General features: G+C 32.9%; 1 protein-coding gene across 2 annotated transcripts in view; it reads left to right on the top strand.

Annotated features, from left to right (window-relative positions):
* The window catches only part of LOC118190868 (dual specificity protein phosphatase CDC14C-like), a 405013-nt gene that overhangs the window by 352757 nt on the left and 24705 nt on the right, over window positions 1-27551 (top strand). The window contains exons 11-14 of one of the 2 annotated variants that reach the window (XM_085812594.1): window positions 3161-3404; window positions 14355-14488; window positions 17655-17867; window positions 19940-20188. In XM_085812594.1, coding sequence (XP_085668720.1) covers window positions 3161-3404; window positions 14355-14488; window positions 17655-17867; window positions 19940-20188 — 840 coding nt within the window. The remainder of the gene's footprint in view (window positions 1-3160; window positions 3405-14354; window positions 14489-17654; window positions 17868-19939; window positions 20189-27551) is intronic. The other variant, XM_085812595.1, reaches the window with a different exon arrangement.

The following is a 27551-nucleotide window of genomic DNA, read 5'->3' as shown; positions in this document are numbered from 1 at the left end:
TTGACCAGTTATGGGAATTTTGGGACTTGCTTTATTTCACTATTGTTACTAGTCGACTCTGTGCTTGCGGCGAAGCTGTGAAAAATGCTGAACATATTTTATTGCATTGTAGGCTCCATGCGACTGCCAGAAGTGCATTTAAAGTGAGTTAAGGCTCTCTCTATTTGCTGGCCTCCTGTTTTCTATGATCTTATTAGGAGTTCTGAGGCCTTTGTAGTCTTGTGTGACTTTATTTGTTCTTTGAACTTTTAGTATTTTTATTATTTATATGCTTGGACTTTTATCTTTTATGTGTCATTGTATTATTTTGTGTATTGTACATGTGGGATTACTTTATGTATCGCTATATTGTACTGTTCATGTATCATTTTTTCTTTGTATCAGTATTATTTTAAGTAATATTCCTTTTTTATTATTATTGTATTATTTTTAGTTTATTTTCTTTTATAGGAGTATTAACATAGTTTAATTATTCATGGTATATTTTAGTATTTTTATTATAATACTATTTGTAGTTTGTATCTTTTTTTTTCCCTCTCCTCAGGCCTAGATAATATGTTATTATTGTTGAATTTCTTATACTGTGAGTTATTTACTTACATCTGTAAGCATTGTGAAAATCTTCATGTAACATGAGCAGTTTTGTATCTGTTTTCTTAATTTAAAAAAAAATGTTTTTGTGATACATGACATTTTGTTTTGCAGTTTGCAGTTTTTTAAAATTTTAAACATATCTAATTTTTCTTTTATCCTAGGGAAGTCACAACAAAAATTACTTGCGTAAATGTTTGTATGATGATAAGTTTCATCTAGCCTATTTTTATTGTTCAGTTATTACAAGGCAAAATAAATTATCTCATGTGCATATAATTTTTTCTAAATATATTTTATATTAAAGCAAGAAAAGTAGAATTTTTTAAAATCTATTATGTGAAATTTATGAAATTTTCATCATGAGTATAAAGACTAAAATTAGTAATCCCTTTTTGTTTTGTAAGTTTTCTCTTCATAAGCTGAGTCCTGATAATTCTTAATAATAAAATATTTGTGTTTTTCAATGCTGCTGATTCTTTTATCTGAATTAGTTTCATCATCCATTTCAAGATCATTCAGATTTTTTTTTTATTCTTTGCTTTCAATTTTTATATGTATTTTTGTTTTTAAATTAATTTAAAGCAATTACAGTTATTTTAAACTGATTGAAAACAAAAATATGAAAACTGTACTTGCTCACTATTCTTATGCTATTAACTGCATGAATAATACTTATCATTCATCAAAAAGGAACTACTTAGTGATTTTATTAATTCTAAGAATTTCCTGCTAAAGTGGGCTCTTCAAGAGAAAAATATTGAAAGTGATGCCGATTAAAACAAACTTTTGTAAATACTAAAGTTTATGAATATACTTGCATGACTCGAATCCTCCACTTGACTGCTGCAGGATTAAGTTGAAAATTATCAGCAAATTTGTAGAAATACATATTATGCATACTTAAAGCATGCACCCATGTTAATATTATGGATTAGAAATGTAACAATTTTATTAAGTTTATTGTGATCACATTTTTAGTCCAAATTTTGAAAGTCTTTGATTTAATAAGACCCTTTCACCTTTTTTTTTGTTTAAATTTGATATAATATCATATACAGTCAAAAGTCGTTAATCTGGACTCGTCGGGACTTCGGCGATTCCGGATTATCGATTTTTCCGGATTATAGATCATCAGTTTAAATCTGGTAAGATGGCATGCAGAAATTATAAAATTAAAAATATGAAACCATAATTTATGAAATAAAGAACAATTATGATCTAAAGGGTATCAAAATTTACAAAAAAAAAGCTTAATATTTATTTGTTTACTTTATTAAACATTTCTTTCAATGTAAGTTGTTTAAGTTGCTTCGTTTTTTATGTGATAACACTTTCTCCTTAATTCTATAAACAGACATAATTTCTTGTTCAGTTACAGAGTTCCGCTGTTCAAATCCCGTAATTGCTGTGCCGAGAATACCGACTAACTTGTCAATCGAAATTCTTTAGTTTTCGAAGATCGCTATCGGAAGCGAATTATAATGACGAGGAATTTGATTTAAATCATATCAAAGATGGAGTACATCGAGATGAAATACTACATTTAGTAAGGAATTATAAGCCAAATAAAATAAAAACATCTGCCTTGACGATAAGGATAGTGCTGACAGATCAACTTCCAGTTCATTGCGCGCTGCGACGTGCCCCCCTTTCCCCACACGCAGAGCAGCGTGAAATTGATAAACAGATTTCAGAATGGTTAGATAAACAAATCCATTATCCTTTATCCATTTTTTGCAGCAATTCCACTTTTTATTTAATGGACTTCGAAACATACTTTCGCTTTGTAGATCCTTTACATATTAATAAATATATATCAGAAATTCTATTTGACATAATCGAAAGTTCAAGCTTACTTTTATAAAATTGCTCTAACAGTCTGCAAAAAATAACAAGCCGGATCCAATTCGAAGATTAAGGAACAACGCAATCTGCAACATTAACTGAATTAGATCATTTTAGCTTATACTGTCCGTTATACATTAAACGCGCATTTGTAAACATATTTTGCGCATGCGCACACACGCATATTCGCAGCCATAAAGGTCTTACGCGCATGCGTCAAAGTGACGCATGTGCAGAAAGTTTGTAGCTTTGAGGTCCAGATTATGGGTGTCTGAATTAACGACTTTTGACTGTAGTAGAAATGTACTTTTTTTTTTTATCTCTGACCTACATTTGTGTTTGAAATAGTCTTTTAGATAACCTGTATTTTATTTGATAAAAGCAATAGTTTTTTTAATCTAACAAAAGTATAACCAGCACATTTATGAGTTGATATTTTAGTATATTGGGAAAAATTGTGCATCACTTTGCCTAGGATTAGCCTATAAGTTTAGAACTTAGTGTTTTTGAAAGAATAGGCTTTTAACTTGAAAAAAAAAATAAGGTATAAAAATAAATATTTTTGGGTTATAATCATTAAAGAGATGCCACCATAAACATAAGTTATGAAACAGCAAATATTTTTTGCATGAAAACTGATAAACTTTGCTTTAAAAGTGTTTCATAATAACACTTTTTTATTTTATGGTTCTGATAAAATGAATTCTAAATTTTATTTAAGGAAGCAGTCTTACCTGTGGCTTCAAGGTGATATATATCGTCTGAGGAAAACACATAATGGTAACACTAAGAAAAAGGTTGCCGAAAGTAAAATCAAAGATGAAAAATCTCCTATGAGATCTAGTCTGGCCATTCCAAAAGAAAGGTTACGGAATAATACGCTTAGAACAAATGTTAATACCTTAGGTGTAAGAAACAGTTTAGAAGCTTTAGATAATGATGCTCAAGGAAATAATGTACAAGAGGTAAATACTGCTTTCTAGTTTTGTATTTTTTGATTTAATTATTGCCATTCATTATTATGCATCATAAAGTACATAAAAATGTCTTACTCACATTTTTGATTATCTGTTAAAAATTTTAGTGTAGAGTAAAAACACAAAATATAAGATTTCATTTTCCTTGGAATAATAAATTAAAGCAAATAAAAAAAACTGGCACATATTTGTGATCTATAATTTTTAAAATTTTGATAGTAATATATTGTTTACTGCTTAATATATTGAATTTTCTTTCCAAACTGAATATTATCAAGATATAACAAAGAGAAGTAAAGTATAGAATTTTTAATACGAGTATTACTTTTGAAACATTTCTTTAGCAAAATTTAAGAAATTTCAAAATAGTTTCTATTTAAAATTAGTCAAATTCTGTCTGGACAAGTTTCTATTGGTATTGTTTGGAGAAATTCTTTAATTTTTTTCTCTTCTGTTTGTGCTTATTAATTTAAAGTCCATAAATTTCTAATTTTGTAAATTGCAGTATATTAATGACTAGTGCAAATGGATGTGAAACTGCATAAAAACATAAAATATTGCAATTGTCATTTTTTAGGGGTGATTATCCCTTCTTTGAAATAAGATTTGGTTACTACATGTTTTGAAACTATCGATTCTAAATTTAGATTGTGTTGTGCTTCACTTTCCTCCTTCCCCCTTCCTGCATAATTTTGATACTTTAGTATTGAGTTAACATATATACATTTAGTATTAAGTTAAAAAAATTTTAAATTTTTAAAATTAAAAAAAAATTAAATTAGAATTAAAAAATTTAAAGAAAATATAGTGCTTATATTTTTTAGAATTTTTTTTACTGAATGAAATATATCTTAAAAGAGTCACCTTGATTCATCTTGTGTTACACACTATTATATGATGGATGATGCTTGCTACCTCTGTAGGAATTACATTACTTGCTGGAATAATATTAGTTCACCAGTAGCTTCTTTTGAGTAGATATTTGTAGTGACGTACTTAAAATTACTCTTAGATTGCAAATATATACTAATGCAGGTCTTGGCAAACTATGACTCGTGGGTCACCGAGTGACCCATTTGATAATTTCAAGTGATCCTCTTAAATTCTAAAAATAAAATTCTGAAATGACTTTTTAACCCCCCCCCCAAAAAATAAATAACACGTTTGTGTGATTATAAAGTTATAGTAACAAATGTGCATTTTCATTTTTAAAAAGTAAAAATTGTTGCATAATTTCAAGGAGAAATTGGCAAGTTTGACACCACTGATTCATAATTTCTTGACAGACATCTGGCAACACTAAAGTCGTTCTCTTAGTTCACTCTCAGTTGTAGCATTTGTTCAATAGCCCAAGAATAAATTCATTAGTGAAAAATATTGACTTTTCCGTTTTGTTCATATTCGGTTCAACTTATAAATGCCAGGAAATATTTTCGTGCATGAAATTAGTTCTAAGTAAGAACAGGATCAGTTTATCGAAAATTCAATTGTCGTAAGATGACATTCATATTGAAGAAAAAAATTAAGTTCATTCAGATATGTTTGTTTTTATAATAATTAGAATTTTAATTTTTATGTTTTAAGCATATTGCAATTACTTTCTCAATAAAATTTATCTTATTATTCGGCGAAAAAAAAGTTGTTTTAAAGTTAAACTAACACTGGCCCAAAACGTCTTCCTAAATGCACACATTTTGGTTGATTTTGAACTGCAAAAAAATAGGATGCTGTCTCCTGTACTAAAGTTTTATATCTTGCTTACAAATGCCTGAGGACAGCACATCATTTGATTTATTCAGTTAAATGGCAATATGTAATCGCTATCTTGATTCCCAGCATCAGAGTCGTAGCTAGGGTTTTCAGCACCCAGGGACAACTGAAGATTTTGCGCCCCCTACTGCTTGTCAAGGATGGAAAACATTTCATTCTAAAATGTCATAACATCAGTTTGGCGCCCCTTGGATTCTGCGCCCGAGGACAGATGTCCCCCTTGCCCCCCTCTAGCTACGCCCCTGCCCAGCATTTGTTGTACTAATAGCATAGTAAGATGTTTATCACTAAAGTGCCTTAGAAAATATGAATTATGTTCTTTATGACTAATGAACAAGGCATTTATTAAATTGAAAATCCCTTAAATCTATCTGCATATTCTAACTGAATGTCATACATATGTGTATGTATATACATGTACATACATACACACCCACACACACATCTCTATCTCTTTTTTTGTCTCTCTCTCTATATATAATAACAATAATTAAATTATCTCCTAGGAATAAAAAGAAAAATTGTAATCTTTAATGCTAGTAAGGTAAAAATATTTAAAGTATATGCTAGAGCATACAAAAAGGCATTAATAAAGTAAATTAAAGAACTTGATAAAAATGTTAAAAATCAAATTAAAGCGTAAAAGTTGAATAAAAGTTTTTAAGAAAAATCCTAAAATCAATTATTGTCATTAAACAGAAATTAATTGACTTATCAAGGGAAACAAACTAATCCCTGTTCAACTAACAATAATTAATAGAAGCGATTATGATTTGTAACTTATATTTGCAAAGACCACTTGTAAAAAATCATATCAGGAAGAGATTGAGCCCAAACTGATTCAAAGGGCAAGTTAAGAAAAATAATTATTATAGTCAATGAGAGTCAAAATACAAGCCAAATTAGACAAATCATTAAAGTAAAGTTGGAAGTATCTTTGCCAAGAGACCATTCCCTGACATAATCACGTAATTAATGATACAAATTACAAAAGACACACAGGATAAAAAACATGGCAAATGCAAAATTAGGGATAACTTTTAAAATAATTAAAAATATTTGTGCTATTCTCAAATGAATATTTAAAATTGTTAGTTAGAGATTTTAAAATTAGTTAGTTAGAGATTTTAAAATCTACTAAATATACATTGAAAGAGATTTAGAGATTTTTTAGTTAGTTAGAGATTTTAAAATCTACTAAATATACATTGAAAAGGAAAGAAATGAATTAAAGTAAGCTTACGTATTTGTGTAATGGAAGCTAAGTACAAAATGGCAAAGTTATACTCTGTCCACTGCATTGAAATGTGACCAAGGTTGTCATGTTTAGGAGAAGTTAAGATGAGTCAATTGTTATTGTTGTAAGGCAGGAAAAGTTAGGGATGGATTACCAAAAGTTGGCGAGAGGATATTCTTGCTTTAGTAAAATTTGGTAAGAGAGTCATACTGCTAGAGTTAAAAATTAGCTAGAAATTTACAAACAATAGAAGTTAATTGATTTCTAGCTAAGGGCCTGAAATGTATAGAGTGAGGTAGAAGATCTTCATGTGTAGCACGCTGTAGACAAGTTTTAGAAATGAAAATAGACCCATTAGTTAGTAAAAGTATATATATATATATATTGGGTCATATAAAAAGTCTTTGTGCTTTTTTGCCACTAGATGCCTATATATCCGGCAACACTCACCCGATTGTCTCAAACGAACATGTGCTTAAAAGGTGATATTCAGCTTCCATTGTTCATGAAGAAAGTTTTCTAATTTGTTGCTCATGTAAAATGTTATATTGATTTGAAAATGAGTGAAATATCTGAAGAAATATGCTATATAATGCTTTTTCATTATAAAAAAGGTAAAAACGCTGCAAGAACATGTGAAAAAATTTGTGAAGTGTACGGTAAGAATGCTGCGAGTGAACGAAGGACCCAGGAGTGGTTTGCTCGATTCCATTCCAGAAATTTCGACATCGAGTTTGGAAGGCAATTGTCCATTTTGAACTGCTGCAACCTAGTGAAACCATCAGTTTGACCCTGTACTGTGCACAACTGAACTGTTTGAACAAAGCAGTCCAGAAAGGGGGACAGAATAGCCAACAGAAAGGGAGTTGTGTTCCATCATGGCAATGCATGGCTACACACATTTTTGATAACAACAAAGTGATGGAACTTGGTTGGGTTTTGTTGCACCCACCTTATAGCCCGACTTTGCACCATCTGACTACCATTTGTTTCGGTCTCTGCAAAACTCAATTGATGGTAAAAAATTGGCCGACCGAAGCACAGCTGAAAATCACTTGACCAAGATCCTTGACGATAAACCACAGCAGTTCTACACCGGTGGAATTATGAACAGCTACCTGAAAAATGGCCAACGATCATAGATAATAATGGTCAATATGTAGTTGATTAAAATTGATTTTTAATAAAGAAAATTTTTGTTGTATCAAAAAAAAAAAAAAAAAAAAAAAAAAAAAAAAAAAGAGACTTTTTATATAACCCTATATTTAGACAGAAAGTAAGAAATTTAGAACCTGTTTTACACAAAGGCCCAAAAAAGTGAAATTCAATACCAATAAATTTCAAAGTATCCTATAAATATTCAAAATAAGAATTAGAGAAATTTTGCTAATGAAGCCAAACTGGCAACCTTTGGTATTTATTTTGAATCTAATTGTTCTTTTCATTGTTTCGAAATTTGTTCTTTGATTATAATGTTCTTGCTACATTTCCTGTAGATTCTATTTCTGTTTCTACATTTGAATTTCAATTTTCTTGATTTTAATCTTACTTAGTGTAAAAATTGCTTAACTATTTAATTTATTCAAATTTGGAATTTTCTTCAATTGGTTGTGTTTACTATTTTTCACTAATGGATTACTACTTCATCCTCTAAGTAAGTTTTTATTCATGTTCTCAGTTTACTTTTTATTTCAATTTTAAATTCAGTGAAAAAGTCTAATTTTATTCTTTTACTTGAATTGACATTGAATTTACCTTGTGTCAAGGAGGACTTCAAAAAATTTTTGTATAAACTGTTAATTAAAAAAAAAAAAACTTTTACAATAGTTCATCAGCTAGTTTTGAATACGGAAACGCAAAGATTTTCAGTACAAGGGGGATCGTAATTCGGTCCGATGTATCCTCCTCTTGATAACATTACATCAGCTTTAATTGAGTTCCTCTTCTGTATTTGTCTTTATGGTTTTGGTATATATTTTCAGGTTTTTATAATTTTTAGGTTTTAATTTCACATTTCTTTAGTTCTTACTTTGAATATTTTGAAATTTATTGGTATTGAATTTTACTTTTTTGTGTATTTGGGTAAAATAGGTTTTAAATTTCTTACTTTTTATCGATACTGATAAATTTTCAGCAGCATATTATGCAAAAATACTTTGAATAAGTATGTTTTTAAATATGAATTTTGTGATACTATATATATATATATACACACACATACACAGGGCCCATCAGAAAAATGTATGAACACCACTCTGACAGATGTATCATGGTATTTGTGTACTGGTTTCAAATTTAAATTGAATTATCATTACATTATGTAGTATGGAGTTTGCTTAATACAGGTAGATACTCTGATTACGGATTTGTGGCACACGATGTATGACAGTAAATCAAAATGACTTTACGGGACCTCAAAGAACATCCACACACAAAAAAGATAGTGCAGAAAATTTATTTAGATGGAGCTCCTTCATTGAAAAATTACAATGCACCAAAAGGAGGAGGCTCCCAGACCTGGCATGCTCAAGGCAGCCTTAATATGGTTGAAACACTCCAATTCCTGGAGGCCACCTGAGAAGGTGCCACCTGCTCTGGTCAACCCAGGGGGAATTAAATGTTTCACATAGAACATGGTCACAGTTAGACATTGACTATCCCCCAGTGTTGATCAAGGGGATCCCATCCCCCAAGGACAACCTTCTATATCTGATCATATAACGTCCCCACAACCAAGGGGCAGACAAGACAGTCCCTGCTGAGCCTAAACCTACCACTGAATAAACATCGGTTCTAGTAACTGTAATAACAGTTTATTTACCCCAGAAGTCAAGGCTGTCTACATATTGATCTAGTTAGTCTGCTGGGATTGCCAGTACCAGTTGACCCCCCAGGTGTGGTCATTCGAACATAGTTAGCCCTGACAAAGCTGGTTACCAGAGGCACCATGAAGAGGCCTATGTCACATTTGGACAGCGACAGGCTATATATTGTGCATCACTCCCTCGTAGCTATACCCACTCGGAGGATCCAGATCAAATCCTGGGTCTCCTCCCAATAAATGGTTCCGGAAATCTGATCCAGCCCCTCCTCGAGGGAGCACAGCTACCCCTGCCATCGAGAAATTACAGCAGCATGTGCAACGATCCTTATTGGCACATTGGCCAATATTGTGCAAGCAACCATTTGCCATTTTGCATGTGCTATCTGTCTGTCCACTAATGGCTACCATTTTGGCATGCTGAACACTTTAAGTAACTGTACAGATACAAGTGCAGGAAGATTGTATTAAATCTAACTTAACCTATGATATGTATAATTATATTAACCTATAATTAAGTTCAGTATTAACATGCAATAAAGAATTTTCTTTTTTTAAAATGTGTGTACATATTTTGAGACTGTGTGTGTCTGTATATATATATATATATATATATATATTATATATAGACAGATAGAAAGAGAGAAATTAATAAAGTTATTCACAGTAATGTTTCAGATAATGAAGGAATAAATGAATAATGAATAGTAGTTACAAAAGTAACAAATAACAATGTCTGGAATAACCAATAATGTATTTCCAGTTAGAATTAAATAAAACTAAACAGGTATGTAAAAATAAGCATAATAAGAGCAAACCATTTGATTTTGATATAAAAAGAATATCAAAACAATTAATAAAATAATTTGTTTTTTTTCCTGTTATTTTTTGCTATATAGTTTTACTTTAAATTATTTTAATTACTCACAGATATCTTCAGTTTACTGTATGATTCCAACTTTCAATGATGTTCATCTTTGCTCAATTACTTTTGATCCAACTTCGCTCCATTAGTTTTTCATTAAATATTTTCTTTAACCCTCTGAGCCACATGGGTTTTTTGATCAGCTCATGAAGACCTGTATTGAAACTGCATTTAACAGTTAAATTTGTATAATTGCATATTTTAATCTTGTTTTCATAAACTTCCATTCATTAAGATGATAGAAGAAAAGCAAGAAAGCAAAATATCTTAAATTATAAATTAATATATGCCAAGAGACAAAAAAAAAAAAAAAAAAAAAAATCTCATGACTGGATGAAGGCAGTCATGCCACTCAGGATTAAACCTATTAGGGGGTAGAGTAACTTTATGATAATGGGTATTTATTTTGATTCTTTTTGTATTACATGTAATTAAATTTCTTTTCTAAATCATAAGATTATTAGAGAAACCACATAAAGTTTACTACTTTTTATGATAGTTTCAGAAGCAAACCATATGATCTTGGAAGGAAATTAAATCACTGATTAATTAATGAATCAATGATAAATGATCAATTAATGAATCATAAATTAGTTTCTTTGACGAAATAACTTTAGCTAAGCAATTCTTTTAATTTATTGATTTATTATTAGTAATAGTCATTTAAGATTTGTTGCTTTTATTAAATAAGTTTTTTGGCTGGCTGTCTTTGCTTGTGTGTTTGCTTTTGTTTCATATATATTTGAAATTATTTTATTGCATTTTACATTTATTTATAATCAGGTTTCACGTTCTTCAAAATTTAGTTCTGCATTGATCAGCAACAGTATCCAATATAAAAAATGCATTGTGCAAAAAGTTCTGTGGTTTTTTTGATAAATACAAATGAAGCAGTACAAAAAAACGTAAGCAAATTTCATTGAAGCACATAAGCACTTTTTTGTTCTATGAATTTTTCTGTGACTTTGACATTCTTTAAAAAAGTGAACTTTGTAATCGTTCAGAGAATTTTGAAGTGACCTGAAGAGATGAAAATCTGACAGGCAAGGTCTAGTGAATATGAGAGGCGACACAAAAATCTAAACTATACTGTGCATATTAATATTCATTGAAATGGCGGTCAAGTACATGCTGGATGAGAGCAGCTCAAAAATTGGCCAGTTCTGAGTGCTTTGTTTCAATTCTGTTTTTAAAACTGTCATTTGGGAACAGTATTTTATGCAATTTATTGTGCAATTCAGTGACAATTTTTAGTTTGCAGTTCTTTTATTGTCCCATCATATGCAAAGCATTCCTTTTTGGGATGCAGTCCATTCTTGATGGTGCTAAAGGAAGTTTTCCTGGCTTACCCCATGATGATCTTTTTATTGTAATATTTTTGTATGGTATTTATTTATCTCTGGCAATGAGCCATTTCAAAAAAGCTTTTCTTTTTTTTTGTTTTTCAGAAAAGTATCACATGCCCAAACTCAAGCAAAGTATATTCTGCTGTGCTAGAGTATGAGGTATCTATACATTGTAGCAGCTTCATATCGAATCTTCTTCAAATGATCATGTACTGTACATTTTTGGTATATTTAGATTATCTGATAGTTCCTGAACTACATAACATGAATTTTCAGCGATAGCTCCTTTTAATACAGGGTTTGTCCCAAAAGTTGCCAGAATGATTTTTTTTAAATCATGTATTCAATATTAGTTTACAATCTTTTCAAAATATTCTTCCCCTGCTTTGATGCTGTGTTGCCAACACTTCACCCATTCCAATTCCAACTGAAGCTGCTCTGGAAGTCATCAACAGGAAGCTCCTTTAGTGAGGTCATCGAGGCTGCTTTTACCACTTCCAGTGTCCCATGCTGAGTTTCTTTCAGGGTTCTTTTGATACTTAGGAACAAAAAGAAATTTGCTCGTGCTAGATCGGGGCTGTATGTTGGCTCAGGTAGTATTGCCTCACCCATTTTGGCCAGCAAGTTGGAGACAACGAGCACGGTATGGGTTGACACGTTGTCAATGTGTAAAATACAATTGTCGTGAATTTTGTTTCAGATGCATCGAACCCTTGTTGCACAACTGTTTGAGCAATTTACAGTAAATCTCTTTGTTGACTGTTTGTCCTGTGGTATAAATTCACTATAAACCACGCCTTTTCTGCCAAAAATCACAATGAGCATTGCCTTGATTTGCAATATGCTTGTCCTTGCTTTTTTCGGGCGAGGAGATTCCTTGGTGCGCCACTTGCTGCTCTGACACTTTGATTCAGGATCATGTTGAAAAATCCATGTCTCGTCCCCTGTGATCACTCTGTTAAAAAATTCTGGGTCCGTTTTCTAAGTGTTCATGTAATTCCTAGCATTTCAACAAACACTGTTCCATAATGTCACCCATCAGGACTTTTGGCACCATTTTCACGCAGACTTTCCTCATTTGAAAATCCTTCGTTAAAATGCTATGAACGATAGTTTTGGGTATTTGACACTCCTTTGCAATCATCCAAACACTTAATTGTTGGTCATTATCCAGAACTTGATGCACTTTTTTCATCGAATTGTCCATTTGTGATGTAAACGGACATCTCGAGTGGTCATCCGACCCTCCTAGAATCACTTGTGCCACATGAAAGTTTGGTTATTTTCCATCACCCTGTCACTGTAGGCTTTTCAAAGCATTTCAAGCATCTCTGCCCCATTTTTACCTGGTTTCACACAAAATTTGATTGTATAACCCTGCTCCAAAAACTGGTCAATTTTTTGCTTGACAAGGTGTAGTAGATAGTGTAGTAGCATGGAGCGTGACCCTGCCTCAACAACTGTCTGCAGGCGACTGATACTAGTCTTGTTTTTCCAAGCTTAGATCCCCCACCAACTTCTTCACCTCATCAGCCAGTGTTGCCAACTATAAAAACTTGTTCCGGAAACTTCTTGGACAAACCCTGTATATTCTTGTTTGCACTGGATGGTCATCCAGAATGAATATTAGCTTCAAAGCTGAAATTTCCATGCTTAAACTTCTCAAATCACCTTCAAATTGTGTCATCAGAAACAGCATTTTGTCCATATGTAGCACACATTTTAAAAGCAGTCTGGCTAGCACTATTTTTCTTTTTTTTTTAAATAAAAGAATAAAATAATATGATAACTTCTGGTTCTTCTATCTGGTTCTATGGGTTCTTCTTTCTTAGCATTACATTGGGGGAAAAATTACATAATGCATGCAAAAATCAAGCAATAAAAGCAGAAAAGAATATCTGCTTCAATCAAGATCACTCATTATCAGGAGTAGTAAAATACTTACAAGAAAATCTGCTTTTATTTGAAAACAGCAGAACTTTCCAGATGACCTAATGTATGTCTCATGATTAGGAACGCTCCCAGTTTTTGTCACATATCCCGGTCTCCTACCAGAATGCTGAATGGTTTTTAACTTTTAGCACTTAACACACTGGTTTTTAACTTTTAGCCTGTATAATAAAAATAAGCAATAAACGAATTTTAAATGATGCAAATTTTATTCCCCCATCCCTGGTGGTCTTTAGCATAATTTTTATGAAATTTTATTTGATCTGAATGGTCTTTGTCAACTGTAGACATTTATAGAACTTTATATGAAGATGCAGCTGATATTTAATGAGTAAGTATTTGTATTTGATTTTATTTTACATCAATAAATGGCACATTACTAAGTTCAGCCACACAGTAGTATATACATTAAATTATTAATTTTATTTAATTTATTAGGAAAAATTCTGTTCATAAGTCATGGATGAAATTTTTAGAAAACAAAAGAGTTAAAACATTTGAGAACTGCTGATTCAGAAGATATACACAGTTGCATTTCTAGTTGGAATACTGGCTTTACTTCTAATCCCAAGATTAAAATTTATAACTCTTAGGAGACTGAAATTCGAAAATTTAAAAGCTGCCAAGAGAAAAGAACTTTGCAAATGCATGAGACATCTGGGATGTTTATTTGTGAAAAAAAAAAGTTTTTATTCTCATTGTGTTATAAATATTTAGAGTCATTTATCCATTTTATGATCATTTTTTATCTTAATTTTTAGAGAAATAATTAAATTGCATTTAAGTAATGGTAGCAATATTTGTTTAGTAAATTGGTCTTAATTTTGTAATAGTACTTACTTTCTGAACTTTTAATTCTTGCATACTTAACAAGAATATTTATTTTCAGGAGAGTATAAAAAATAGTAAACATTTGGTAAATGGAGATCTAGATAGAGAATTTCATGCTACCCAAGGAGATAAACTTAACCTTATCAAAGCTAATAGAAGGCATCCTAGGTCAATTACCACAGGGACTTTACAGTAAGTCTCTAGCCAATGTTTTTATCAATATTCTTTAACACAAGAACTGGACATCCAAAAACGGATGGTGTAATTACAAGACCAGTAATTAAATTTCATGAAATGAATAAGTCTGCAGTTTGGCAGTATGGGAAAAAATGAATCATCTTGACTACACAGCATTAAAATGAATGTTAACACTATTTTAATAAATTATGATATGTTTCATATTTAAAGTTTAGCATTTTTTTGTATATTTTTCAATTTTTTACATACTAATTTCTTGCATACTAATTGTTTTGTTTGGAGCATTTGTGTTACATTCTTTAATTTCATAATTGTTATATTTTAGAGAATTTTTATAGATTAATACTGATGTGAAATTTTAATATTCATCCCATGTTTACATGATCTGAGCTCAATTTACGTGACAGTTTCTTATGAACTGTCATGCATAATTTTCCCTTGAAACATGCTGCCTAATAGAGATTTGTAAATGATCCAAACTAGCTGAAAAATCAATGCAATTTTTAAAATGTATGGATTGATTTTCTTTTAGATATCGCTTTCAAAATATTGTTACATTTTTCTTCTGACACCAGTTGTTACGTTATTTTCTTCCTTCATGTTCATACAGGGTTTATAGATTTGGAATGAATAATGACGACAGTACTTGAAGTATCGTAACACACTTTATTTAGCCAATATTAATCAGGACAGCTCCTGTAAAAAGTCTGTAAAAAGACTCGTCGAAGATCTACTGTAAACACGTTGGAACAATCAGCGACACAGCCTTCAGGTTATCAGGCTGTCATGGTGGAGACAGCTTCACTGCAAAGCACCAGAGTACAGCTCCCGACTCTGCTCGGTTGTTCTCAGAACTCCACGTACTCTCGAGACTCTCCATGCCACAACTTGCGAGCGATGCACCCGACGACACACAGAGCACAGCTCCCGACTCTTCGGTTCAGTCGTTCCCGGAGCTTAACACACTTTTTCGATGATATACTAACCGCGATACACAAGGAGACTCTTCGATGTTCTCGACGACCCACTCGGCTGTCAACTCGATCGACTCCACAGGGATTGATTCGATAGAGGAGATACCAACTCGATATTAACTATCTCGCACTCTAGACGAGGCACACACTCTGACTGCGGACCAGCAGGGTTTATATAGCTTTCGGCTTGTGTTCGAGAACATTCTGGGCTAAACCGGTAAGAATTCTTTCCAGAAGGTTCTCCATCCGTCCATGGCATATCGCCAATTCTGTTGTCAAATTGGCGATTTATCACCAAATGTGGTAACACTGTCTTCCCTTACCATTTTATGGCAACCCTAAACCTGCTTTGTGGGGAAGCTATCTTATCGCGCCTGGACATTTCGTAACAATATATTTTCAACCATTTTCATGACAATGTCTGGATAGGATTTTATTTTATTGATGTAACTTTTTGTTTCAGGAATTTTTATTAATGATATTGCAATTACTTAAGTACTATACAACTAATAGAACAGAATTTTATCCGCTTCTTAAGTAAAAAGTGGGGTGCAAATATATTCACATTTTTACTTATGGAATAAAACATGCTCTTCCTATCTTTCAAACTATATAGAATTCCTCCTCAAGCAGGATTTGCATTTCATACAAGAATTATTTTATCAATTATTTTATACAAGAATCATTCTTTTGCTTTTAGCTGCATGGTTCTTGTGAAAATTGATTAAAAGTCACACAAATGCATTAAAATCTGAAAACATACTTAAAAAACATACTAAAGACACTTAAGTCTCATATGGCACCAATAGATACTCTAATATTAAATTCCATTGTAAATTTAAAGAATATTATATTAATTTTTATTTAAAGAAATTAATTATGTGTAATCTTAGTTTGAAATGACCTGTGATTCCAAACAGAAATTCCCAATAATCAGATTGAAGGACTTTTATGTGAATTGATGAAATGTCAAACTGTAAGCTGAATGAGAAAAATCTTGTTTTGTATAATAAAATATAAGTTCATTATACAGGATGTCCCATAAATATTGTTACAAACGTTAAGAGGAGGTAGGGCATGTCAAAAGGATTCAGAATTGCAAATAGCAACCTATGACCACAGATATCATCATATGCTGCTAGGTGGTGCTGTTCACAATGTTTGGGTTGGTTTAATCAATCTGCTTTGTCAGGCTTTACCTGTGACATCAGCAAATTATCTAATCTTTTTGGAACTTACTTCATCCTGTGCCACAAAATGTAAGATGCAACATGTGGTTTCAACATCATGGGGTGCCTTTCCATTATTGAAGATGTTTTTGGAGACATCTGATGAGTCGTTTAGTCAGAGAAGGAATGGGCACGGTTGACTGGTGATCTGGCCCCCACGCTCTTCTGATTGAGCAGCCTGGACTTTTTTCTTTGGGGAGCACTAAAAACTGCTGTGTAGGAAACACTTGCCAACCCTGAAATGGATCTGATTGCAAGAATTATCTGTGCAGACATCCAAGCAAATCCAAGTGCTTTTTACCATGTCCACTAATTCATGGTCCAACTGTGTAATCACATGCAACATTTGTAATAGTGGAATCTTGGAACATCTTTTGTAACATTTTGAAACTGTATCATAAATATTAAACATTATTTATGAGCTAAAAATTTACTTCTGCTAAGCTTTTTCTTGTAACCTTTTATTTTTTGTATACCTGATATCACTTTCCCATGATATCTTTTGTCATGGTTCGCTTTGCAATTCTCATTCCTTTTGACGCACTTTGTACCAATATTTAGGGTACACTCTACCTATTTGTGGGATCTTCTCAGCATTAGGGGTGGAGCAGTACTTGCTAATATACAATTCATGATTAATTGCTGTTGTATCCATAATGAAGGGAAGGAAAATATTGTGAAAATATTGTTTGTCTTATAAAATTTGAATGTAATCTGAATTTTGTTTATTATTTTCACAAACCAGGTATGAACCTATTCTATTGCAAATTATTAGTTGTCATGTAAAATCAGGTATATATGCATATTATGGTGAATATTTTGTGATACTTTTAGGTAAAGCTTTCCTATTATTTAAATTGCTATCTAAATATTTTTTTTCTGTGTAATTAATTATGCATATATAACTACATTCAAATCTTACATCTGTTTAAAAAATATTTTTTATTTCTTTAACAGCTTGGATGAACTCCGTGCATTAAAAAGAACAACATCCCAGCCTCTAAGGCCATTACCTGCAGGAGGAGCTGTGCAGGCTTCCACATATGTATCGCCAACAAAACCTATTAGGGAATGCTCACGAATGCTACAGCCACCAAGCCCTCTTAATTCTCCTGCACAAAATCGAAAATACAATCAGAAACAAAATGTACCGACTGCTGCAAGTAAAAGGTGAGATTGATTTTATCCATGAATAAGATATGAAGCATTATTTATGATATAATATAAAAATTTTGTGCTTCAAACACATAATGAGTAAGTTTACTTTTTTAATGCATAATCTGAAACTGCATACTTGCCCTTCCTTAGCTTGGAACAGATAGTAGTATACATTTCTCTGTTACTTAGATTAAAAAATTAGTGTTTATTAGTAGTTGAGTGAATAAGACTGCTAAATCCTTTCATTTGATTTGGGCTGAAATTCTAGAAATAATATGGCTGTGTGGGTTTTTCATGGTTTTTACCACATGTAAGGATAAGTGAAGAAAATCCTCTATGAATTCATCCTCTCTGTAAAGATTTTTTATCCTGATAACTGTTTTTGAGTTTTCATACGGCTATTTGAAATTATCTGATATTTCAATTCACATCTTTTAATAATAATTATAATATTATTGTCTGTTGATTATTTAAGCAGATTAACAAGCATTTTCAATGTATTTAGAAGTGTTAGTGATGAGTATAATGAGAAAAACTTTTGTAATATGTTATATTACAGCTCGTTTTCTAGGAAAGACTAAGTTTTTACTAGTGAAAGTGATATGTAGTTATTAGTTAATTATTTATGTTATACTATTTGCCAAAAGTCATATTTTGGTCCTGATTAAATTTTAAAAAAAAGATGCTCTTTTTATATAATTTATGTATGATCCCTTTAGTTGATTTGTGTATGATTTATTCGATATTATCAGATAATTCTGAAATATAATTTCCTAGTTTACGTTTTTCATCCTATTGCATTTTATTAATGCACTTTATAATTTTTTTGCCATCGTAAAAAAATATAAATTTATAACTATTTCATGCTTTAAGGATGCATGAAAGATTCAAAATAAGAAATGCATCAACATCATTCGCTTCTTAGGCTGTACTCAGTAAATTGTTTTTATTCCGTTTAGTAATGAATAATTGAGATTCTGTTTTGATTTGCAAAGGTTTTTGCTTTCAAAGTAATAAAGTGTTATTGTATTTATGAAGGTTATTTATGAAGGTTTATTTATGAAGGTTTATTTTTCATTAATATTAATTTAGCATTATGGAAGGTTTAATAGTTATGCTTCATATATCTGAAAGCTTTCGGTCTTAATAAAAATTTCAGTAATAAAGAGAATTTAATCAGGATCTAGATCTTGAAAATTACTGTTTTTCTAATTTCAGTTGATCAAATATTCTAATAATTTCACAAATTAAATATTTTAATAATCATAAAATACTCTAGAATTATCATTTAAATATTTAAAAATCACAGAACATAGAATATGAATTTTTATAATTTAAAAATTGCTGCAATTAAAGTGATTAGTTTTCTGCATTAGATTACTATAATTATAAATTCACTCAATATTGCTTGTAATTTTGAAAATTTGTATGTTAATTTCTTTAATTATTATTTTTAATTGTAACTAAGGTTTTACTTTAATTACTTTTTAGAATTAAAAAAGTTTGAAATACTTGTTTTATTAAAAATTTGAAACCATATTTATGTTTGTTCTAATTTTATAGACTGAAATAAACATCTATGCTAGTGAAACTGCTTTTTAAATAAACGTACGATTGTGTGGCATGTGCGCATAGCTGTAAAGTTTTTATATTGTGTTGTATGTGTTAAAATATTTTGTGTAACTGATATATGTATTTTCATTTACATATATATATACCGAAGCGCAGTGTGTGTTTATTGTCTCTGTATAGTGCTTGTTAAGTGTTTTTGTGTAGATATTTTATAAATTAATCATAAATTATATAGTTGCTTTGAAATAATAAGGTCTTTTTGATTTGTTTACGAGCCAGGGAAGCCAGTACTTAATATTATTTTTCTCATAAAATCTTTGGTGTTTTATCTTTAGTTTATCTTCTTGGTTGGTTTATATTTTGAAGAAAAAAAATACATATGGATTTACCAGCTTATGAAATTCTGTCACTGAAAATGTGCCATTATTTTGAAGGGTTTTATGTAAATGAATAGAGAAAAACCTGTATACCTTCTCTGTAATTGTTTACTATCAGCTCTTCATTCCGTACAGACATCGGGCATGCTGCATTCTTGAGCCGATCAGTCGTCCTGCAGTGAACCGAAAGAAAAGGCATGCAGCTTCCAAACCAACTGTTCTCTGGGATCCCAGTAGAAGCTATCTGTCTAGCAGAGCTCCTCTCTATCACCTTCGGCCCATTATCTTTCCTTCGGAACTCCATCGAACTGCTGCTAAGCACAGTTCGGTGCTCGACCCTCTCTACTACCCATCTTTTATCTCTCGATACCCGCCTTCCATTCTGTAAGTAGAATGCTGCTGCTTTGTTAGTTCCTTGCTCTGCTTGCATGCGCTGTTTTTTAGTAACATTTTTAAATAATTCATTTCATGTGCTATGCATGGATTAAAAGAGTGCAAAATTCATGGGAGTTTCTGCTTTGCATTGTGTTCATTTGGAGGGGAAAAAAAAAAGAGCTGTTTTTATTTTCCTGAATAGCAAATACACTGTGTAGGAAATGTTCTTCATGTCATTTAGTTGCACATGCATTGTCAGTGTATAAGTGGTGCTAATTGTCTACAAAATATATATGCTACAATTTAAAAAATGAAAAAAAAATTAAATTAATTTAAAGTTTACTATATTCATTTAAACTTAACTCCTTTGTTTTGTGCTGTTTATCAAGGGTTTTACAAAATTCTCATTACATTGTTTTCTTTAATTTGGATTAAAATAAGATTTTTTTTTCCTTAAATCTCAGAGATGACTCGTCCTCTTTGAAAATTATTGAAGTTATTTAATTCCTTACACAGCCATAAATTTTCTTTTCTAAATCTTTTAAATGCAATAGCAGTAGGATGCAGATTGCTTCTTCATTTTTTAAAAACTTATTACTGTAATCTTCTGTAGCAGAAGTTCTCTGTTCATTGAATTCAGAAGCAAAAAATAATTTAATAATTTGCATCATTATTAAAATACTACATGTGAGGCATGACTAATACACAAAGGGAAAATTTATACAGAGAATATTTATGCAAGGAAGATATTTGCACAGAGAAAGTAAATGAAGAAAATTTGCCCACAATTATTCAGACAACTGAAATTAAAGGGAAGAATATTTAAGAAATTATTTCCAGATAGTATATTTGTAGGCCATTGCTTGCTATGATTGTGCCAGTTGTAGAAAATTTTTTTCCTGATATATGAACCCCTAGCAGCCTATCTGCTCAATCCATCAAAATGAAATTTCAGGTATTGTTATTTGACGGTATGTACTCGAGGTTGTGATGATTTTAAACGACAGAGCTCTCGCAATTATGATTACAGAAAAATTTGTTTTGGAATTTTTGAATGACAACACCCACTTTTTTCCTGCACAAATTGATCATTGTGCGTTGAAGAACCGTAAACAGCACTGGAATAATACATGTAGTATATATGAAGATTGCTGGCATAAAGCATTTGCAAAGAAGAGCACTGTAATGGACCAAGGATAATACAAGAGAGGAGGGAGGGGGGACTTTTATTGGAATTTACAAGTTTTCAACATGCCACCCTTCGCAGAGAATAATACATTGCATGCAGGACATTGTTGACACAATGATAAATGCAACATCACAGGAAATGTTTTTTTGACATCTTTCAGTTCTGACAAATCTTGTGGATTTGATGTGTACTCCATAGATTCGAAGTAACCTCAGAACCAGAAATCCATAGGAATGAAGTTGGGCTAGTATGATCACCGTGAAATAGCAAAGTTACGGGAGATGATTATATCTCCAAATTCAATTGCAGCACTTATATGCACTCTTCCACACATGTGGCAATGTGTGAAGGAGCACCAGCTTGCATCTATGCAATGTCATTAACTACATTTCACTGTTGCAATTCCACAACATTCTTGTGTAATGAGCTATTGCGAGGGAGTGCGTTTTCATACCTGTGGAAGTAACCTCTTCGAAGAAGTGCGGACCAAGGATGAATGTGCTTGCGATGTTACACCACACAGTCACTTAAAATTCATGTAAAGGTGCTGGTGCTACTTTGTGAGGATTTCATCAGCCTAGTGAATGCAGTTCTTACAGTTTATATCCCAATCAAGGAGAAATGTATTTCATCCATCCATAATACCTACAGTGGCAGCTTTCTATCTTCATCATGTCTGGTGAGGAAAAAATTCATGAAGTCTATGTGCTGTTGCTCATCACCAGATTGCAACATCTGGACATGTTGGAATCAATAAGGAATCTTCTGCAGAACAGATCTCGGAAGCTTGAGACTTTGTTTTTTGGTACGTCCAAACTGTGGGCAATATTTCTTGAGGTATGCAGTGAACCTGCAGTAATCATCCAGTTTCTTCAGATTTTTTTACTGAATTATGTACAGTTTTTAAGGAACATGGGCCTTGTCTTAGCTTATGATTTCTGCGACAAACTCGCAGTGCTTTGGCACAATTTTCCCCTTTCAGATAAAATGGCTTTATCAATTCACCTCTTTATTTTCCTGTAAGTTGTCAGCATATTTGAAGACCTATTTGAAGAAACAAGATTCCCACACTGCTTATAAAAGATTTTCTATAAAGCAATACTTTGCACGTGGTGATCTGTGATTGGTGCTTCTATTGTCTATCCCTGTGAATTATGAAATGTGCATCATTGCACATCTTTTCTGTGTTGTCACTGATCCTTTACAATGCTCTTCTTTGCAAATGTTTTATGTCAACAGTTTTCATCATATGTGTACTGTTCCAATGCCATTTATGGTTTTCCAACAGGCTGATTAATTTGTGCAGGAAAAATGTGGGAGTTGCAATTAAAAATTTTTGAAGTTTTTTCACTGTAACCGTAATTGTTGGAGCTATATAATTTTAAATCATGATAATCTCAAGTGCATATCTTCAAATAACAGTAGGAAATTTCATATCACCTGGTTGAGCACATAGCCCACTAAGTGTTCATATTTGGTGAAGTTTTCTTATGACTACCCTGTATTTACTGTGATGTATAAATAAGTGAAACATCATTTATCATACAGATGTTCTCCAACTTCTCTTTGATTTTCATTTTCATCGTAACAAAAAGTTCTGTTTTGCAGTCATAAATTCAAATTTTTATATTTTCTTTTCTGTTGTGTTGTACTCTGCCCAACATCCAGTTCTTGAATCACTGTATTTGTGACAGATTCTTTTTTTCTGTAGTATAATAAATATTCTTAAGTTTATTTTTATTGTTTGCATAACTGCAGACCAGTTTTTCTTTTATTCATATTATTAGTGCCGTTTAATTCATTGCAATTCTGTTTGAATTTTACCTTTATGAATTTTCCTTGGATACATATTCCCTGTGTGAATTTGCTTATGTAAATATTCCCCATATCTACGGATTTAGAACTATATTTCTATAATTTTAATGAATAGTTAGGTGATTCATAACTGTTTTATATTTTGTTAACTAAAAATATTCATAATTTCAATGAATTTAAATTAGGTGTATCCATTTTAAATAAACTTTTGGAGAAGCAGAAACCTACCATATTTTGCTCTCTTTTGAATCTTTATTTTTGCTTTTCATTTATGTAAAGCTGTTCTACATTATATTTCTCCTTCTCTGAGTTACTTTTAATCATCTAGATATCCTGTTAGAATTTTATGGGTACCTTGAAATTAATACATTCATACTCTAACATAATTACATCTGAGCTTGTCTAACTCATTTTCTGTTTATTAAATGAAGAATCAGATATGAAGTGTCCTGTATTCCTTGTATTTCTTAATTTAACTATTGTCATTTCCATGAAAGCCACTTAATGACTACCTTAAATAGGTGGATTACTAAGGAGTCAAAACTTGCATCATTGATTATGCATATTTCCTTGCCATTTTATTCACCAAAGAAGGAAATTACACAGCACAGAGGTTGAAGTAATAAACAATGAGTGTTAAGAGTGTAATGTTATGAATGGAGACAAAAGTAAAAGCATCATCTATATTAGCATATATTTATTAATCACACAAAAGAACATGGTAGAAGATATACATACGAGGGTAAGTTGAAAAATAAGTTTCCCCTGTCGACTGTGGTCAGAGTTGTGTATGAAAGTCAAAAAAATAGAATGAGACATTAAAGATATGACATACCTTTATTTTTCCACATAGGTACCAAGTACATTGAGACATTTGTCATATCGCTTGATAAGCTTCAAAAAGCCCTCCAGGAAAATATCAGGGCTTTGCATATGGAAGAAGCGTTGAACGGCTTGTTTCACTTCAGTATTGCTTCCAAAGCGCCTTCCTCCGAGATTTTTCTTCAAAGCCTTCAAAGCGACAGATGGAAGTCGCTTGGTGCGAGATCAGGACTGTATGGCGGATGGTGTAGGCGTTCCTGACCAAGAGTTCCAATATGGTTTTGCGTTGCCGTCGCCGAATGTGGTCTGGCATTGTCATCCAATAGCAGAACGCCAGATGTGAGAAGGGCAGGCCGCTTTTTCCGAATCGCGTCTTTCAATTTCGACAGGGTGTCACAGTAGCACGTAGCATTGATGGTTCCAACCTCCAAAAAGTCCAGCAACAAAACTCCTTGGGCGTCCCAGAAAACTGTGAGGAGCACTTTACCTGCAGAGAGAGTTGTCTTGAACTTCTTTCGGACAGGTGATGATGGATGTTTCCACTCCATAGATGCGGCCTTCGATTCTGGTGTGAAATGGTGGACCCACGTTTCATCCCCCGTCACAATCCGAAACAGAAAGTCATTGCCATCTTCATGGTAACGCACGAGATGTTCCAGGCTGACCCCTATGCGTTGTTCCTTGTGTGTCGAGATCAATTGTCGGGGCACCCATCCTGCTGACACTTTTCTGTATCGAAGAATGTCGTGGATGATGTTTGAGCTCGCTCATGTGAGATTCCAAGTTCTTCCGCTACTTCATGGCTGGTGATACGCCGGTTCGCTCTAATCATGTCATCCACCTTCCTGACATTTGCATCTGTAGTGGCCGTGCGTGTCCGTCCAGCTCTCGGTATGTCCTCCACTTGCTGACGTCCATCACTGAATGTGCGACACCATCTCCGCACCATTTACTTCGACATCACACCTGGCCCATAGACTTCCACGAGGCAGTTATGAATTTCTGTTCCTGATACTCCACGTGCCCATTCATAGCGGATAACCGCTCTCACTTCCTCCTTTGACCACGAATTCAAAATGCACCTTCTCTCCATACCTACCAGGGCCCAAATGAGAGGCTGGTCTCCGCTTTGTGCAGGCACTGCAACAGCGCCATCTGATTGATTTGCAGTGACCTCTAACCAATGGTGTATCGGTGACTTGTGCGTTTTCCTGCTGTGTCGCCTTTCGCCCATAGCCGTTCAATGCTTCTTCCATATGCAAAGCGTGAATTTTTCTTGGAGGACTTTTTGAAGCTTATCAAGCAATATGACAAATGTCTCAACGTACTCGTACGAGAATAATAAAATAAAGGTATGTCATATCTTTAATGTCTCATTCTATTTTTTGACTTTCATACACAACTCTGACCACAGTCAACAGGGGAAACTTATTTTTCAACTTACCCTCCTAGTAAAGGATGTACAACGACGACAACTGAAACCTGTTGCCATATAGAAAAAAGTAAAAGCGTGTTACCACACAGGTTGTCAAAGTATAATGGGGAATATAATCACAAATATAAAAGTTATTTGTAACACTTCCCCTTGATTAAATTTCCCTCAGTCCTACACTGAAGGTTTCTCATGACTTGGTTATGTTCTTTTGCACACACTTAGTCGACATGTCTGCTGCATTTGAACTGGAAGAAACATAGGTAAAGTTCAACAACTTTTCTTCAACTTTCTCTCTTAAGAAAAGGTGCCTAAGTTCAATACGTTTGTTATGCTCTGAAGTAACATGGTTTCTAGCCAAAGAGATGGCACTCTGATTATCAACAAATATGCTTTGTGGAAAGTTAAAAAAATGTTCTCCCACTATTTCTTGCAAAACGTTTTGGAACCACAGCGGTACCTTGGCTGCATGGCACATTGAGAAGTACTCGTCTACAGCTGTTGACAAGACAGTTGTCTGTTGCTTCTTACTGCTAGGCACCTCCACCTGCTAGCAGTATGACACAGCCACTAAATGATCATCTGTTGATCTTATCTCCAGCCCAATCCGAATCACAGAACACTTCCAAATCCTTCCCAATCTTTTGGAAATTTAATTTTAACACTTTGGTCTATTTTAGATAATGAAGAATATGCTGTATGCCTGTCCAATGTTCCTTGCTTGGACAGTTATTGAACTGGCTCATGTAAGTGGTAGCAAAGGCTAAATCAGGCCTTATTCCTCTTGCCAGGGACAAAAGTCCTCCAACAGCCTGCCTATACTTGAGTGTTCCCTCAGCATCTAGCATGTTATACTTAATGGCTGGTGTATATTTTGTACCTGGGTCTAATGGTGTTGATGCCCCTTTAGCATCTAACATATTGTTTGTTTCCAAGAGCTCACTAGCATAGACACTTTGATCGTCAACTGCTTATCCTAATTGAAAAAAGGTGATATATTTCTGCCAAGTCCTTGATTTTTAAATGTTGCTGCAATATTGACCTTAAATTCCTGAATGATAGAGACTTTGCTGGACATTACAAGGAGATCATCTACATACACACCTACAATTAACTCCTTTTCCTTATTGAAGTAAATGCAAGCGTCTGCTCTGGATCTTGTTACATTAGCTGATTTCAACTCTCTCCCAGACTGATAAGTCCATAAAAACTTCTCTTTAACAAGCAAACTTTTTTATGTGATTTCTCGTACAAACTTGCTGATGGCTTTCCCATGAAAACTGTCTCATTTCATTTTTTATTTAAATAGGCTGCAGTAATATCTAACTGATGAACCTGCCAGTCTTGCTTAACTGAAAATGCTAATAAAGTTCTAATTGACTTTGTTTTTATTACAGGAGAAAAAGGTCTCCTTGTAGTCAATTCTTTCGACTTGGGTGTAGCCACAAGTAACTAAATGAGCTTTATGTCTTTCCACAGGGTTGCCATGCTACCTGGAGAACCGGGAAAAGTCAGGGAATTCGAAAATTGACCAAAAAATTCAGGGAAAAGTCAGGGAATTTAAGTATTTTTGTCAAAATCTGGAAAAGTCAGGGAAGTTCATACAATGATCCCGCCAAAAAAAGCGATTTTTGCGCCGACGTCGGAAGAGATAACTTTTTTGGCGAATTGCGTATCACGTGAGTGTCATTCGGGCAGCTGGCATAGAGCCAATTTTCGCAGCTCCAATTTGATTGTCTTTTAGAAAGGCAAAGCAAGTTTCCCGCAACTTTTGGTTTCCAGTATTCTCGAGAATAGCATGTGCAGTGCATGAACTAAAGAAAGTACCTGTCCTCGTATAAAACAAAATTATACGAGAACAAAATGGGTTTAATCTTAGTATACGGTACCATGGAGGTTAGAATCGAAGAATATGTATTGTAAAGAAGGAAAACCTCTCTGCAACAGACGTGGCTCCGTTCCATCATAGAGGGAAACAGCTGTGCATGCGTGATATATCTGCTGCCAAAGCTCGAAACCGGTGTCGAAGTTCGAAGGTCACGTTATCAAGAGTTCATTAAATGAATATCCTTTAAAATTTCTTTAACCACTTGCACTAAGACGTGCCACGCACG

This window comes from Stegodyphus dumicola, chromosome 3 (assembly GCF_044657685.1).
Source record: "Stegodyphus dumicola isolate Sdum_Otavi_A_Nest chromosome 3, ASM4465768v1".
NCBI lineage: Eukaryota > Metazoa > Arthropoda > Arachnida > Araneae > Eresidae > Stegodyphus > Stegodyphus dumicola.
Note: the sequence above shows the minus strand (reverse complement) of the source record. Positions and strands in the feature narration are given on the sequence as shown.